The sequence below is a fragment of the Crocuta crocuta genome, unplaced genomic scaffold (genome assembly GCF_008692635.1).
Source record: "Crocuta crocuta isolate KB4526 unplaced genomic scaffold, BGI_CrCroc_1.0 scaffold101, whole genome shotgun sequence".
NCBI classification, from domain to species: domain Eukaryota; kingdom Metazoa; phylum Chordata; class Mammalia; order Carnivora; family Hyaenidae; genus Crocuta; species Crocuta crocuta.
Window position 1 is genome coordinate 4,866,057 of NW_027527956.1, and position 18,455 is coordinate 4,884,511.

The 18,455-nt window shown below is 41.5% G+C and overlaps 1 protein-coding gene across 1 annotated transcript in view; it reads left to right on the top strand.

The window, feature by feature from the left end:
* Positions 1-18,455, top strand: part of ZNF407 (zinc finger protein 407) — a 445,422-nt gene that overhangs the window by 22,798 nt on the left and 404,169 nt on the right. Inside the window, exons 2-3 of the mRNA XM_077752692.1 lie at positions 422-5,121; positions 10,906-11,020. Of these exons, the coding sequence (XP_077608818.1) occupies positions 465-5,121; positions 10,906-11,020 (4,772 nt within the window). The 5' untranslated portion in view covers positions 422-464. The remainder of the gene's footprint in view (positions 1-421; positions 5,122-10,905; positions 11,021-18,455) is intronic.

Sequence of the window (18,455 nt, forward strand, 5' to 3'; positions counted from 1 at the left end):
GGGAAGGCCCGACTTCCAGGCCTGCTTCACAGAAGTCTGCTTTTAGGTGTTTGTGGGGGGGGGCGGGTGTTCACTGAAAAGAAACTTGACAAGAGGGCTTCTCTTTTTAAAAAACGTGAGCCGAAATGTACTGGTAAAGAGAATTGAAACATGGGAGCATTTTTGCAAGCTGGCTGAGAACACTTTTTCAGTCAGAGATGCCGCAGTTGTTGCTTCCTGAGTCCGCCGTGTCCCCAAATCTGACTTCACACTCTTTGTAAGGACGTCACGATGGGATCAAGTTCATCTCAACAGAAAGGAAATCTTGATGCTATGATGCCTTTTGCATTCAGTGTGTCCCTTTATGTTGACTTGTGGCCTGACTAATGTGTGTGTGTTCTTTTTGCGCAGAGGTGTGATACTGTGTTTGCTTCCTTCGCAGGTCACGAGGGCTGAGTGAGCCACCCTGACGCACGGCATTATTAATGATGGACACCGAGAAGAAGCCAGAGAATGATGAGGATGAAAATACAAACACAGAAGCAAAAGACTCCAGCAGTGTTTCATCTCATGAAGATTGTGGGCCCGTATTTGATGTGATAGCAAATTCCTCTGAGAATTCCACCAGCAAGAGAGGTTTTCCTGAGTCCTCAGACTTTAGCAGTGCCACCGTGGGGCAAGATGGGAACAAGCATGCTTCCAAGCGAATGAAATTATCAGCCGAGGCTGAGCACCTACAGTGTGAGGTGCAGGGCGTTCACGGGCTAGAAGTTTCTGAGAGCACAGTCCCCGAGGTGCGCGTCCCGTTGGGCGGGACTGTGAAGGAGACGCTCCCGGACGATCGCCTCGACGGAGGCACGTGTCTCCCCGGTGCCTTCTCCCCGCCCTGCAGTCTCCGCACCACGGATGCTGTCTCTCTGAGAACAGACACCGAAAAGACGTCTGCTCAGGAAATGGTTTCCCTTGGCCCGGAAAGAGACTCCCCTTTGCCCCTGGAAGAGATCGGTGTCAGCTGTACTGTTGGAAACGTGGATGCGGTTCTCAAGTGCGACGTATGCGGTCACCTGTTTTCCTCCTGCTCAGATTTGGAAAAGCATGCGGAGTGTCACCTGCAGCCCCCGAGGGAACACGCGTGCTGTCACTGCAGCCACAAGGCGGAGAGCAGCATGGCACTGCACACGCACGTCCGGCAGGCCCACGGGCCACAGCAGCTCTTCTCCTGCGATCTCTGTGGCTTCCAGTGCGCGGAAGAAAACCTGTTGAATGCACATTATCTTGGCAAGACGCACCTCCGGCGTCAGAATCTTGCTGCTCGTGGAGGATTTGTACAGATCTTAACCAAGCAGCCCTTTCCTAAGAAACCTTGTTCCATGGGAGCCAAAAATGTTCGCGTAAAACCGAGAGCTTCTAAACCAATAGCAAAGGCTAGTGATTCAAAAGGATTACGGAGTGTCGGAAGCAAATTTAAGGATTTCAGAGCAAGCGTTTCTAAGCAAAGTGGAAGTAGCAGTGAGCTGCTTGTTGAAATGGTGGCATCCAGGAATACCCCGTCGGAGAACGTAGAGATTGTCGAAGAAAACGTAACTTCTCTCAGCATAGCTCGAAATCCTGAAAACCAGGGTAAAACTAAAAAGTTAGCTTTGGCAAGCTCAGAGGGCCTCTTAGGTAAATTGGAATCTACCAGAAATAGCCTACAGGCAGCACACGGTATCAGTGCAACCTCAAGACCGAGACCCGAGCGAAACGTCCTCACGTTGGGCGGCAGCTTCCGTCGACGAAGTGGCACTTTTTCTTTAAAAGGCCAGGCAAAGAAAAGGTTTACTCTGTTAGGGATTAGTAAAAGAGCAACTACTGATGCCCAGAGGGCATATATGAAACACTTGAGAACCCAGGTGAAAACAGGCGATGCTGTGTCTGCGAGTGGCAGTGTCCGCAGTCCGTGTGCGACTTCTTCAGAAATGCGGGAGCCGAAGCAGGACGGAAGAGGTTCCCGTCTCGCGTGCTCCTCCGACTTTCCCACCGCGAGGCCAGCTGCCGATCTTCAGACGTGTCCTGGCACAGACTGTGCTCGGGTAGCGACAGATAGGACAGAGCTGGAGACGCGCGGGGAGGAGCGCCCCTCCGGAGAGGTGAAGGTTCGCTGCCAGGAGCGTGACTTGTCCGGCCCGTCCAGGAGGGGCTCAGACAGGCATTTGTGTGACAGCCAGCACCAGCACACGGCCACTGTCCTCACTTGTCAGTGCTGTTCGTTTGGTTCTGAGAACGAGCTACAGCTTAGAGAGCACATGCAGGAAAAGCACAATCTGTGTTTTCTCTGTGCTCCATGCAGTCTGTTCTTCTTGTCACAGGAGGACCTGGAGGAGCACAGAACAACTGAGAAGCATATTCGTTTACTGGTTCAACCAAAGACTTCTCAACCACTTAACAATGATTTGGTCTTACAGTCTTTACCCTTAAGTACTTTAGAATCAGAGAGTACGAAAGATTCTGTGAGTGAGTCGGGTAAGGCAGTGCAGGAAGACCCTGCTAAGTCCCGGGTGAGCCATGGACATGAAGTAAGGCATTCAAGTAAGCCCCAGTTTCAGTGTAAGAAGTGTTTTTATAAAACAAGGTCTTCCACTGTTCTCACAAGACACATAAAGCTCCGACATGGTCAGGACTATCACTTTCTTTGTAAAGCATGTAATCTTTACTCATTGAGCAAAGAAGGCATGGAGAAGCACATTAAGAGAAGCAAGCATCTCGAAAATGCCAAGAAAAATAATATTGGCTTAAGTTTTGAAGAATGTATTGAAAGGGTGTGTATAGGTGCAAATGATAAGAAAGAAGAGTTTCAGGTTTCCGGGAACGGAAGGGTAGAAGGTCACGTTGAAGGTATGCAGTTACAGGAGCATGTCTGCCTCGAAAAGAGCATGCTGACCACCAAGGAACTGTCGCAGTCTGGTGAGATGACCAAAGAGGGGGAGGTCGCTTTGACTGCCACCCCAAAGAGAGGGAGACCAAAAGGTAACCTCTCACGGACATGTTCTCACTGTGGTCTCTTGGCCTCTAGCATTACAAACCTGACTGTTCACATTCGACGGAAGCACAGTCACCAATACAGTTATTTGTGCAAAGTGTGTAAATATTACACCGTAACCAAGGGGGATATGGAGCGCCACTGTGCTACTAAGAAGCATAAAGGACGGGTAGAAGTAGAAGCCAGTGGCAAACAGAGTTCAGACATCATTGTCGGCCCCGAAGGGGGCAACCTCGAATCCTGTGGAAAGAATGTCACGTCAGCGGTCTCAGGGGAGCACGTTACCGGGTCCGCTGAATCAGACGCGTCCATTTCAGAAAAGCCAGCAGCAGAGCACGGAAATCCAGCTGAAGTCGATGTGGAAAATGAATATCATTCTGTGGATGGGGAAGCTGACAGTCATCTTCCTGATAAAAAGGAACAGATGTGTCTGGAACCAGAGGGCCCTGTCCAGCAGGGGGACGCGACGGGTGCAAGTGATAATAAGTGTGCACACTGTGAGTTTAATGCCCACTCTTCTGCTTCTCTAGAGCTGCACATAAAACGGAAGCATACGAAAGAATTTGCTTTTTACTGCATGGCCTGCGATTACTACGCTGTGACCCGTCGAGAGATGACGAGGCATGCGGCAACAGAAAAACACAAGGTGAAGAGGCAGTCTTACCTGAACTCTTCAGACGTAGAAGCAAGTTCTGCAGACGTGCCCAAGAATATCATTATACCCAAAGAGCAGCATCAGCAAAATTCTGAAGACTATCAAGTGATTTCAGACCAACCCTCTGAAGAAATTCTGAAATCTAGAAGTACCGCTGATTGTTCCGTTTTGGATGAGAATGTTAATCTGGATGTGTCTAAGGTACTCCGTGCTCCCGACTCTGTAGAAATTGAGACTGAAGAAGAATCTAATCTCAGTGAAGAGCATTCCTTTTGTGAAACTTTCCAACAGCCCCTTGTCAACGAAAAAGCTCTGAAACCAGAGGACGTGGTGTCCCTTAATATTGCCTCTAACTGTGGCTCCCCGAGCAGATTTCAGAGTGAAAATGCAGGAAGTTCAGCTTTGGAGTATGAAACAGTACAGAGAACCCACAGCATGTTGAATGACATTGGTGGTCCAAGCACGGGTGGCGGGAGTGACATGGGACATGTGGGCGAGACTGCGGATGAAGTCCTTAGCAAACACGGATGTCCTGGAGGTCTAGACGGAGGGCATCCGGCCGAAAGCACTGTCCCTGTTGTGACGACAAGGACGAGCCAGGAGCAGGACCTGGAGAGCAGTGGTCAGAACGATGCTGGAAGTGTGCAGAGTTCAGAGGACTTGAAAGATACCCAAGATGACCCCGTTCTGGAGAACAAGGAGATTCTGATGGATTCCCAACATGAAACTAAAATTATCTTGGAAGAGGATGGTCCAGCTTCGGATAGCACTGTTGAAAGCAATGATGTTTATGAAACTATAATCAGTATTGATGACAAAGGACAGGCCATGTATAGTTTTGGCCGGTTTGATTCTTCCATAATAAGAATAAAGAGCCCTGAAGATGGTGAGTTGTTAGACCAGTCTGAAGAGCGTCTCCTAACCACAGGCGTGAGGATTAGTGAGTTGCCCTTAAAAGACTGTGCCCAAGGAGTGAAAAAGAAAAAATCTGAAGGTGGTTCCTTTGGTGAATCCACACGAATTCGTTGTGATGATTGTGGCTTCTTAGCAGATGGTTTGAGCGGACTGAATGTGCACATAGCCATGAAGCACCCTACGAAAGAGAAGCACTTTCATTGTTTGCTGTGTGGAAAGTCATTCTATACCGAGAGCAACCTTCACCAGCACTTGGCTAGTGCTGGTCACATGAGGAATGAGCAGGCCAGCGTGGAGGAGCTTCCTGAGGGGGGGGCCACCTTTAAATGTGTCAAGTGCACGGAGCCCTTTGATTCAGAACAGAATTTATTTCTCCATATTAAAGGGCAGCATGAAGAACTGCTGCGGGAGGTGAATAAGTACATAGTGGAAGACACTGAGCAAATCAACCGCGAGAGAGAAGAAAATCAGGGAAACGTCTGCAAATATTGCGGCAAGATGTGTCGAAGTAGCAATTCGATGGCATTCCTAGCACACATTCGCACTCACACAGGTACGTACGCTTCAGCAAACCTGTGTTTACCTAGAGAGTGCAAACGAATGGTAAAGTTGGGACATTGGTTCCCATCCGAACGTGGGGTCCTTAGTAGGCTTCCCTTTTGGTCTTCCCCCCCGACTCATGTCACCCCATTGCACGCACTCTGGACATCTGCCACACGTCACTGTTGATGTCTGACGTTTCCAAAGTTAATTGGGCCTTAATGATTCCAAGGCAGCTGATTTGACAGATGTCTTTTCACTCCATCAAAAAGCCTTGCTCCTCTGATGCCTTTGTTAAATTCCCGCCTCTGAACAGCTTTTCGGTTGTTTTCTCCATTCTCATTGTTCGGTTTTCCAAGGCAGCTAACCAAGTGGCCCCATGCATTTCGGAGGACACATTAAATGGCTTTTGAGAAATGAAATACAAATTTTCTTAGGTTTGGGGGAATTTAACATTATTCATATGGTTTATTTTGAAAAGTGTAACTCGCAGGCAAGAAGATTCTACTTTCCGGGTCAGAGTCAGGGGCACTTCCTGAAGTTAGTGAGTCCTGGGGTGTGGTTTTCACGAAGGCAGCACCGGATGCAGCTTCTCTGCTCTGTCAGATGTAGGGTTCCATCTTAATGTTTAATTTTGGGGTGGAAATTTTTTTTAAACTTTTTTTTTTGTGGAAAATGCATAAGCCACTGTTCTAAATTTATGTAAAAATTCACTGCACTGTTTCTATAAACCTGCCATACATTCTTTATTTTAAATAGACAGCTTTTCTAAATCATTGTGCTCTGCTTAGACAAGTTCTGTCTCCATGGTTGAATTTATGAGTGGATTTGAATAATAAATTCACATTTCAATGAACATATTTTCATTAAAACTGTAAGGTTTATTTTACTGTACTTTTAAATAATGGCTTATTATTAAAGCTATACTTTAAATTCTTGCAGTTTTTGAAACTTAGTGCACGGTTACGAGGAGGAAGACAAAAGAGTGTGAAACATTGCTAGTTTAGGGAGATTAAAGACAGATAAAAGTTTCTTATTGAAGAAAGTAACGGGACAACCTGCATCAGATTAATCTAGGTAAATATAAACATTGTGTTCCTGGTCCTGGCTCTTCCTGTAGGGGAGCTGTTGGGGAGTAAATAAATCCAGATTCTGTTTGTTGGCATTATTAATATCTCTGTCAGCACTGTGCTTGCAGTTTACTTTATGAAATGATATGGATTTTAGAAATCAGGCTTGTTCACGTGTGTAGAAAGTGTGTACTTTCTTACCATGCCCTCTTAAGGCAGATAAAACTGACTAAAAACTAAGAGAAAGATGCTAATGGACCTCTTTTTAGAATTCTTTATGCAACTGTCTGGTCAAGACATGTTGCTTATAATTGATGTGTCCATTACTTGAATTCTCTTGTAATTATAGTCAATAAGTCTTGTAAATGTGTTAAAGCTCACTAAAAGCATACAAATTCAAGAACAGAGTAAGGCTAATAATTTAAAATAATCAATGTAGGCATTTCAGCACTTAATTTCCCTTGTGTGTTGATAGCTGATCATTCTTAATCCATTAAGATTTATTTAGTCGTTTACAATGCAAAATAGGTTTGCACTGGTCACTTGTGCCATTTGAAAACGTCCACTAGGTTAAGTGCAGAATGTAGTCCATTAGTCTTCCTTGACTATATGTATTAATTGCATTTAAAATCAAGTTAATGTGGATGTGAAAGTGAGGTAACTATCAATATGTGACAAAGTAACCCTACTTATATAAGTTACATCATTGATTGTAACATTTAGTAAAAGTTAGCATACTTTTTAACATCTTCTGCTTGGCTTATCTGCAAGCACATTGTTATTGTGTTCCCAAGCACCACAGAGAGCCCCCTTCCTGAGTTACAATGCCAGTCCTCCCCTCGCAATTCTGCAAGCCACTTTTTGGGGGATGTCGCTCTCCCAGTTTTAATCCAAGGTTTTTTTCTTGGGGCATTTTAAAATGAATTGCTTTTCTGATCCTTTGCTTATGTCCATGAAGTAGTAATGCAGGGACTGTTATTGATGGTTAACTGGAAAAGGACTTACTCTTCCAATCCCTGTTTTCATATTTGGTGATTTACTCCCTATTTCATGTAACCTTTCCTTCCCATCCTTAGCGCGATAAAAGCAGCACTCTAAGAAATAAATGAGTTTTGGTTATCAAGAATTGTAGGAAAAAAGCATCCCAGAGTTTTCCTGTGCCTTTGTTGGTGTGAGGTCATCAGCAAGACCAGAAAGGGCAGTGTTGCCTTTCCCGTTACATTCGGAGCGGTGCGTTTCCTCTCCTGCGTTATTCTGTTGGTTAGAGCTTTACTTTCTTTTCCCTTTAAAAAAATTCTTTTTAATATTTATTTATTTTAGAGAGAGACAGAGCATGAGCAGGGGAGCGGGAGAGATAGAGAGAGGGAAACACAGAATCTGAAGGAGGCTTCGTGCTCTGAGCTGTCAGCACGGAGCCCAATGTGGGGCTCAAACTCACAAACTGTGAGATCGTGACCCGAGCCGAAGTCGGTTGTTTAACCGACTGAGCCACCAGGTGCCCCAGAGCTTTACTTTCTTATAATGTGGCAGATGTCAGTTAGAAGACAGTCGGAAACCCTTCCTTTGGTGTTCTGAGTACACTGGTCACGTGCGCTGTTTGGAAATGTTCACATTCAGGGAGGTGGAGAGCTGTGTGACCTCACTGAAAAATTCTCAGGCTAGGGCTGGCTGGTAGTGTTGCATTTAGTATCTGTCCGGCAGTTTAGAAGCTGAATCAGCTTAAGAAGAGGTGGTGAGGAGAGGTGGTCTGTTGACTCTGAGCATAGCCCCACCAGGGGCTTGGCGCTGGTCAGCACTGGTCTCTGGGCCCCTCCCGGACCTGGCTCCCAGTGTCGTCTGCTGAATGAGGGGATGAAGGACGGAAGGAAGTTTTCAGAGTTTAGGGAGGATTATAGCATGGAGGCTGTCATTGGGAAGTTCTATACATTGTACTTCATTCTTTAAGACCTAAAGTTTTCATATCATGTTTTAAATGTTGATGTCACATCCGTGCACACCCAGCAGTTGGCAGTGGCTGATTCAGTGGAGCGCCCGTGTAGGTCTGGGTGAAGAGTTAGTTTTAGAAGTCTTTGGAATTCTTTTGGTACAATTGTAAGGTGCCAGAAAACTAGAGAGTCCCTTTTGTTTTTCCCTTTCAAAACCTCAGACGGGCACCTGGGTGGCTCAGTGGGTTAAGTGTCTGACCTCGGCTCAGGTCACGATCTCCCGGTTTGTGGGTTCGAGCCCCGTGTTGGGCTCTGTGCTGACAGCTCAGAGCCTGGAGCCTATTTCAGATTCTGTGTCTCCCTCTCTCTTTGCCCCTTCTCCACACACATTCTGTCTGTCTGTCTCTCTCTCAAGAATAAATACATACTAAAAAAAAGTAAAATAATAACCCTCAGAGGCCAAATTAAAAGAAAAAAAAAACAACCCAGTGAGGATAATGCTGTTCCCAGGAATGGAACTATTTAAAGTAATATTGACAGTTTATAATAATCACAGTATACTTGTGAACAAGACAAATGGAGAAATACATAACTGTACAGATTTTGCCTCACTAACAGTGTGCCTGGATTCCTCTTGGGATGTGTGTAGCCAGCTTCAAACTGGAAACATATTAGAAAAAAGAGGACTCTTTTTTTTTTTTTCCCCTTAGGCAGGAAAGTATGATCTCCAGTTCCCTGGAATTTTTATGGCATAGAAAGGAGATGTTAACACAGTCTGTTCTGAATAGAAGATGTGAAAAATAGTCAGGACCTCAGTGATTTCTGCATGAAAGCAGTCAGCAGAGTAACTCATTAACGTGCTGTCAGCACCGGAGCAGTGATCACTGGGACCTAGAAGAACTAGAGGTCTTCACTGAGGAGCCTCGTCCAGTAGAGGGAAGGGTCTGTGTCCAGCCCCCATGGCAGGTGCACTCGCTCAGGAGGGACTCCTCGCAGGGCCAGTGCAGGGCGCGCGTGAGGAAACTTAGGGCTACAGGATACTGTAAAAGCCTTTTACCAACAGTGTCATGCAAATGTCAAGAGAGCTGTGTTGTCTTTGGTTGGAGTCCTGGTGCTATTGTTAATTAATAATTTCCTAATTACCTAAATGCATTTCACTTTAAAGTACAGGTAAATTGGTTCTTCTCACTCTCTTCTTTTATATGTCCCTTTATAGAATTCTGTGTCAGATGAAATGTTTCCAGGTAGTGATAGGCTTAGTTTTATCAGAATCATTTAAATAAACTGTAGTTTCTAATGTGATTGATAGGGTGTGATCACTGCAAGCTGTGGTCTCAACCTGCTGTTGACATTTAAGCAGATAAAGCTGACTAGATATAACCATTCAGGTGCTAAATATATTTTACATCTACTTCTAACAGCAGCAGTGAAAGTATTAAGAGATCTGGCTTCATTGTCATTGAACTGTGAAGTATTCAACCTTGTCTGCCCGTGCTTAGTACTGTTGACTTTTTTATTTCTGTTAGAAGATTAAAATTAAATGCTTCACTTTTTTTGTCAGCTTTTGGGAATTAAATTGAAATTTAAGACTCTAAAATTTTTTACTGAGTGCTTCAATTTCAACAAAGTATTCTTGGAGGATTATATTTTTCAAGGGCACTGCACAAAGGTTCATTGATCAAATGTGATTTATTGCAATTTTTTTATTTGAGCTCTTTTTGTATATTTATTGAAGTTCACATATTTCATATTCTGTCTAACTCTATTGGAAGAGGTACTTCACCAGATAGGTACTAAACATGATACGAAAGATCTGGAAACATATTGTACTGATTCTAGACTGTGGTTTTTATGATTTTGATTTATTTGTTTGAGGACTTAGTGGTTAGAAAATTGAAAAAGTGGTATATGCTTGTTAAAGGAGTATTGCTTCTCATTCATGTGGGTACCGACTATCTGTGAGTAACTGTGTTCCAGCTCTAGTCTACCTAATACCGATGCCATGTTTGTCGACTCTGAAATCAGTTTGTTTTCTCAGTTTTGAGTATAGGTTAATCTTATTTCTTTATGAAATTAAAAAAAAATTTGTTGGTACTATGCTTTATATGATGAAGTATTTGTTCTTGAAATCAGTAATAAATAAAATGTCAGTACCTCCTGGTTTGCAGATTGTTTATAGTCAACAGATTGTTGACTATAAAGTGATCATAAAAGCAGATAACTTATCCGTTGTATATTCTTACACTGTGTGCTCTTAAAATAGTAATATAGTGAATCACTTGGGATAAATGTCAGAAAAAAAATCTGAAATGCCATTCTTAATGTGAATAAATTCAAAGCTGCAGAAATAGTAGGAAGGGAGGTGGCTGCTGAGAAATTTATTTGATGATAAATATACTTTAAAAAAATGTCAGCTACTCTGTATGCGTTTGTGTTTTATAGTGTTCCATTTTAAATGTTGAGCGACTTTTAAAGATGTTTTTGTGAATTGGTAGAAAAATATTTAAAATTACTTAGCTCACCTGATACGCTTCGTACTGCTCAGCGGTATCACGTTGGTCTTTAAATCTTAGGAGTGTTATTACTGAAAGTTAGGAACACTCCCTGAAACATTAAAGTCTTCTTGGTGGAATAATTACGGAATGCAGGTCTATTCAAGTTAGAAAGGAATGCAAGTATTCCGTTTTGGGGCCAGAAATTTCTAATCGGATGAAAAGTATGATTTAAGATCTAGGCCTCTTTTTAAACTATCAGTAATGTGTTATTCAAATTCAAATCATATTTTATGTTAAATTTACTCAGGATCAAAACCATTCAAGTGCAAGATATGCCATTTCGCAACAGCTCAGCTTGGCGATGCCAGAAACCATGTCAAAAGGCACCTTGGGATGAGGGAGTACAAGTGTCATGTCTGTGGGTGAGTAGATCGAGCCGGCTCTGCCTGGTGAGCCAGGGACTGCGTGCGGGATAGCCATTGTTTCAGAGTTCAGAACTGATCCGAGTGAGAGTGGCTAAAATTATGCATGCGTACCCTCCTTTCCATTGTTATGGTAAATTCCTTAAATACAGTTATGACATTCTTCTCCCACTTCTAATCCTCTGCTGAAGATGAGCAATTTTATGGGCTACAAGGTCAATTTGAACCTGTAATCTGTAAATTGACTAAATTATAGGATGTTCATTCCCATTGCCAGAGAGAACTGTAAATTCCATTTAAAGACATAAAAAAATATATGTAATACCGCTTTAGGAGTGTATATGTATTTTTTTTCTTTTGCCACACTGCTTTAATTTTTAATCACATTAATGGCTAGATATACTGGACATATTCCATAAGGAGAAAGGCAGAAAAAGATGCAGTTTCAGACAGTTGGTTACTGATGGTTGCAGAGATGAAGCTTAAATAAACAGTGTATAATGTATGTTTTTGTGTAACTTTATTTCAAAACTTGTTTGCCATTTTTAGTTAATGGCTCTTCCTCTAAAGAATCGTTGCTGGTGTTAAACTGTCACTCAGATGTGTTGCGTTTAATAGGAAGCAATGAGATGCCTTAATGCACAACTAATTAATTTAGCAGAAATGTTTAAAAGGTTTTAAAATGCCATGACATCTGTGGTATATCATAGGACATTCAGAGCTGGATTTTAATACCCTCCCTCTGATTAAAAATATATTTTAATGCTATTATGCTGGAGAAATTAACTAATAAGTGCATCATATGAAAACACTTTCTGTAAACCTGAGAAACGTGCAGTTCTCATGGCTGATTCCCTAAATACTACAGGCTCAATTAAGTTATGGACTATGCACATGTTATATTAGATTTCCCTTTTTAGCGGAAGAATCTTCTTTCTGTTTGGCACAACTGGGTAAATATCTTTTAGTCAAAAACAGCTTCTGTCTTTTGTTGGGCAGTAATTTCATCCCAGGATGCCATTGCGTTTTTTGACCCTTAAGATAGTTTTACAAATAACTTTGCAAGCAGTTTTATTAACCATGGTCTGTGATTTATTCATTGGCAGAATTGATGGTTCAGTGACTTGCAGCTAAAGTAAATGAAGATGAACCTTTGCCCTCAAGCCCCCTGAAGATCAGTGGGGGAATGAGTTTTGTTGCTACTGGTTTTAGCTGCAAGGGTTGAGTGCCAAATGGTTCACTTTAATGGCTCTAGGTCCTGGAATTTTAAAAGATGTCTTACTGTTTTTACCATATGAGTTGTAGGAAGGAGGAAGGCCCTGACTCCAGTGAAAATTTGCTGTTAGGTGACACTGAGCAGTTTCTTCCTTGTGTCCTCAAAATATGGAGGCAGTTTTTCCGTGCTCTGTTATTAGAAATCTAATTCCATCCATTTTCTTATTAAGGTTACTAAGTCTTGGGAAGGAGAAGAAGAAACTTTTTCAGAGAATAGTTTCTGAACTAAGTAGCATCAAAAACAGTACAAGATCGATTGGCTTTGATTGTCCTTTTTAAACTCACTTGGCTCATTACTTGTTACCACACACCACTGACATGTTACGCTTGTGGTCTATATATTTGATTCCCAAGATGAAGAGTTATGAATACATGTATGTGTATTGAGTTGTGTACTGAAGCCTCAGAGGTCTGCATACACGTGTGAGCCTGGGAGAAACCATCTAGGTTCCCAAATTGTATCTGTGAGAATTATGGCAGTCATTGAATTTTATTTGACTTTATGTTTTTTTTAATGTTTTTTATTTATTTTTGAGAGTCAGAGAGAGAGAGAGAGAGAGCATGAGCAGGGGAGGGTCAGAGAGAGAGATACAGAATCTGAAGACAGGCTCCAGGTTCTGAGCTAGCCTCAGCACAGAGCCTGACGCGAGGCTCGAACCCACAAACCATGAGATCATGACCTGAGCCAAAGTCGGACGCTTAATCTACTGAGCCCCCCAGGCGCCCCTTATTTGACTTTGAAATAATAGTTGTCTTAATTTTTTGTAAGTGAAATTTGATTTAAAAGTTATAGAACAATAATTTTTCTAGGGTACATGTTTTCACAGCAAAGCTAAAAGTTCTGAAGATTGTAGTAAACTGAAGAAGGCTTGTTGGCCTGTGGAGTTGAAACAGAGCAGTAATGAGTTAGAAGCCTTTTAGGGGAAAGAAAAAGTATGACAGCGCGTTCTGTACTTCCTGTGTTTCCAACGGACGGGGCGGTATGGAGGTTAAAAATTGAAGTGAGAAACATGATAAAAAGCAAGAGTTGGCTATCAGGTTAGTGGCGGTGGCATTGGTACGTTGACATTAGTGACAGTATCAATCCATTATCATTGATGTAAATAGTCTTGGAGACGCTCAGTGGACCTATTAGTTCCCGAACATAAGCAGCTCGTGCTGCGTTTCTTCATTAGCTCTAATTGCTATAAATTTTACCTTTAAAAAAAAAAACCCCATGCTTTAAAAGGTGAAGTGATCTTTCAGGAACATTAACTCTATAATTTTGTCACAAACAGAAGGTCCTGCGCTGTGTTTTCCTTTCTGTAATACTTAGTATCTTCATCTCTGCTTTTAGAATTTTATGAATAACCTTTTCATTACCTGAATTGCAAGAAAATCAACTGTTTTCCAAATAGTTCTGACTAATAATATATAAAAACAATGGAGCAGACATATTAGAAATGAAGTTATTACAATGTTGTATTGTTTTGTCTTAGTGATGCTTGGTTTTCTTGAAAAAAGCTCATATTTTATAGTGAAATGGATGGAAATAACAAACCGTGCATTTTGTTGAACTGAGCACAACATTAGATTCTTTGTAATTGGTTTTTCATGTCTTTATAGATCTTTCTAGAAGAAGGTTATAGATGCTCATCAGATATGTATCTTGTATACTTCTACTAAAGCTTGCCTGAAGAGTTGTGTTAGCTCTTGCCTTAACAAAGGCTGCCTTTTAAACTTTTATTTCAGTTGTTTGGACCTACAGTGATTTTTCTTTGAATCTTTAAGTTGGATTTTAAGATGATTTTCTCTACCTCATCAACAGATCTTAGCTACGGTGTATCATAAATTTGAGTTAGTTTCACAAAAGTAGCTGCATGTGTTAGAGGTCTAATTCCTATCAGGTAGCTAAGGTACAGAATTCAGGATTTGAGTGTTGTGTACCCATGGTTTATGTGCTCCTGTTGTAAAAATTTCAAAAATGCGTTGCTTTGCACTTCTTGTTTTAAGAACCTGTTATTGATCACTTTATTTAGAAGTCTTTTATTTTACTTTCACTTTTAGGAGGAGGAGTTTTTGAAGAATACATTTCTTAATGTTTTCTTACATGTGAATGTGATCTCAAGAGGAACTTTATAGAGCATAGGTGTATTTATATTCAGCCCAGAATGGGTAGTTCACATGAGCACGTGCTGTGGATCTGACAAGGGCTAGTGGGGGAGAGAATAAGAAATAATAGAACACTTCTCTGTGGAAGTGAGTCACGTTTGTTGGGAACATATGTGTAGAAATAAGTGAAACATATTTCACTAAATCAGTGGTTTCTACATTTGACTCCTAAAAACACAACTTGAAATCTCAGTGGCTTATAAACCCCATGTTTTGTTAAATCTGTTTAAGTTTAAGTCTCTCTGTCTCTGTGTGTATCCACACATGTAACACTGTATGTGATACTATCAATGATAAATAGTGTTTATGCGGTGCTGTGGTTTGGTGTTCACCTCCATTAACATTCACCTCATTTGTTGATCTCATTGTGTCATGATATTGATCATCTCATGTGTATTATCCCCATTGTACAGATGGTAAACTTGAGATTAAAAGTATTTTTAGTGATGGAGTCAAATTATGCACTAGTAAGAGTAGACCACTGTTTCCTTACTTTTAACTGTCCTTTTATTTTTTCATTTATTTTTATTAAAAATTTTTTCTGCTTTGTGCATTATCTGTTGTTTTGTTTGCTGACTTTAATTTGTACTTAATTTTTTCTCTCTAGGTTGTTTTCCCCAAAACGTAATAACTATAATTTACGTCCTCTGAGTCCCTAGCCACTTTTGTTTTCTGCTTTTGCTCAGGTTTATGTTCTTTTGAAAACTTGCTTGCATGGTATTTTCCTTCAACATTCTGGAATTCAGTCTGTTTTTGTGTCTCTTTCTCTGTTTCACTTTCTCACATTAAAGCGTTGTTTTCAGTAATTTTATTATTCTTCCCCATTGTAGTGCATGTGTTGATAATTTAGTGCACTTGAGTGGTTACAAATTGAACATGGTGTAATAGAATTAAGTGCCAAGACAGGTGTGGATATTATTATCTTTTCATTAGGATGAGAGGGGTGACGATTGATCAGCTTCAATCACTGTTTTTGTTTTTTATGAACAGTTACTTAGGGGGAAAAAAAAGAGTAGCAAACTAGTAAGTAGCCTGTGATTTCTGTAACCCTCAGAAGTGCTAGCTGACCGGTGCGCGCTGTAATTTACAGAGACCCCAGAATGCATAGTCTGAGGATTATGTTGTTTTCTGAGGGACTTCCCTGGGTCTTCTTGAATCTTGTGTGTGGAGTTAAGTAGTTGAGTAGAACTTACCTAATCGGGAGAGTGTAAGGGCATTTTCTTAAGTCTGTTACATCCGGGTTCATGAAAAGATTCTAGACATTTTCTGTTGCGTATTAATGTGCTTATGAGCTGTTTATTCTTATTTGGCTTAAGAAACCTTAAATAGAAAGTTACTAATGCAGTTAAACTCTGTGTGTGTGTGTGTGTGTGTGTGTGTGTGTGTGTGTGGCATTACCTAGTTTTTGTGCATTAGAAGGGATCTCTATGTAGATGATTATAATGTCACTTTCTGACCTTTGCAGCTTGAATAATTGTAAATCATTGCTTCATAATGTGTCAGAGAATGTCTGTACTAGGCAATTAAATGGCAGAATATAATAGACCAAATTATTGCCTGTCATGTTTTCAACAACACAGTTAGTATTTGAGTTACACTTAATCATTACGTGCATTAGCAACTTCATTGGAATCCAGCTTCAGGCTGAGCATGAAATACATTACATTATTTAAACCTCTAATGGTACAAGTCATTTATTTGTGTTGAAGTCTACAACATGCAGAGTTTCATAAAGCAAGGAACACTTGAGAGCTTAATTTATCCAAATCAAAGTCTAAATGCAGATAAACACAAGTGGCAAAAATTAGTAATTTTTATAGGCTGGAAATATTTAAAAATACATGGTTGTGGGTAATTGTAGGCAGCAGGAATAAATTAAAATCACTATTTTTAGTCTGTTCTGAGAACTAAAGCTGTGTATACCTAAATCATTAAAAGCACCATGGAATTGCATTTTTAGCTGAACAATTAATTACAGCCATCATATCTACAGATGTATCCAGATAACACAAGCATTTGGTTCGGCTGGTTGTTTTGGTTAAAAAGATATAGATAGAAAGAGTTTGTTTTATGGTCGGGCATGAATTATGCTTGTAACAATGTGAAATGCAGCATCTCTCCGTTTTGTAAAAAATTTAAATTAAGATTCAAATACTCTCATTATAAAGGGTATATTACATATTTTATCTATATAATATTTTGATGCTTTGATGCTTTTTGTTTAATGATATATTTTTGCCCTTAGTTTGAAATTTAAAAATGTCACGTAGTGATTACTGTCTCTCTTCCTGTCAGCGAGGAATACAAAATTAACATTGTTAGTTTATTCCTCTGGTGCTAGAGTCCTTGAAGTCCCGTTTAGTGAATGAACATTGTCTTAAATTTTTTATATACAAATCACTTTGTAATTTGAATGTCTAAAAGCTATCTTAGTTATGATGTTAAAATAAAAAGCACTCTTTCTCAGATATGATTCGAGGGTATTTTACAGGCAACTCTTGTAAATCCAGGGCAGATTTGGGGGTGAGTGTGGGACAGTGGGCACAGAGAGAGACCTTGGCCACCACCACCACACCCTACTCGGTTTTATAGCAGTGTGTTCTTGAATTTTTGTTGTGGAAGAGTGGGTAATGGGTGTATTTCAAGGCAGTGTGTATCATCAGCCTATAATGGAATGGAAATACAGTATACAGTATACATTGTCATTCCTTGGTGTTGCAGTCGAAAACGTTAGCCTCAGATCTTTTTCAGTGAAAAATTCATATCGCAGTGACTTGAATCATTTTTGCTTTATTTTTATTTTAAAATGGTTCTGTGCTGACTTTAAATCCAGTTGTGCAATCTCAGGATTCTCTGGCTCTTCTGATCCACACAGTGGAATATTGGGGCGGGGGGGAGTGGGTTAGCCAATCATCTGGTTTCCTTTGCCTGTCCTGTGATTTCTTTTGGAGGGGGGGTTAACCTGGTTTCCCCTTCCTTCTTCCTGCTCATATGTTTCTGAAAGTCCTTTACTTTCTGAAATGTTTTGCCCTTTGATTGGTCTAAGTCTGAGTAAGAGGAGGTGTTGGTAATGTAGATAGGAGGGAAGTGTAACCATTGCTTTAGGTCTTCATTCATGTCCTGTAGGGCATGTTCTTGAGAATTTCCTCTCTGTGCAGGCCCAGAGACCAGCTTGCGGGGGGCCTTGCTGTCATGTGCTCCAAGGAGGAGAGACAGACATGAAGAGGGACACATGAGGAGCAAGAGCAAGGGACAGAGGTGCACGGGGAGTGCTTGGTTCTGCTTAAGAACGGCAGGAAAGGCTTCCTTGAGAGGTTGTGTTTGAGTGGGGTGTTAAAGGATGAGGAGGTGTTCACAAGGCTAATGTGGACAGTGTTAGTAGATGGAGCAAAAGAACAGAAGTAGTGAATGAGGAATAGAGTAGCGTCACCTATTAGGAGCAGTGCAGGAAATTCCTGGAGTGTATGTAAGTGGCTGATGGGGTGAAGTGGAAGATTTTTACAATAGTAAATAAACAGTTAGGGAACATCAGTACATGCTAGTGCTGTTAGTCTTTGGGCTAAAATGATCAAAATAATACCTGCTTAAATGGAAGGAGAAAGTTCAGGTAAAGGAAGAGATGTCCAAGTCTCCCTGGACCAGTTCAGAAGGTTAGGTTTCATTGGAGAGCTAGCACTTGGTCTGCAGGTGAGTGCGAGTTAGGTGACCAGGGCAGCCCATGCCAGGCAGGGTTTTGGGATGTTCAGTACCTGTAAGGACGTCAGCTCGGCCAGAGTTGAGAAGGTGAAGCAGGGAGGACCCCCACCCCCCGCCCCGGGGGTTGGGGGGGAAGGCTGGGCAAGGCAGGCGGGGCTGGTCGCAGAATTGTGCCATGTTGGCTATTGAGTGCTGGCCCTTCCACCACTCCTTTGTGACTTGTCTGCTGTCTCCCAGTTTTCTGGACTGTGAGCTTCAGGGAGGGGAGGGAGTAGAGAGTCTGCTAGGAATCAAGGGGCATGGGGGTCAGCTG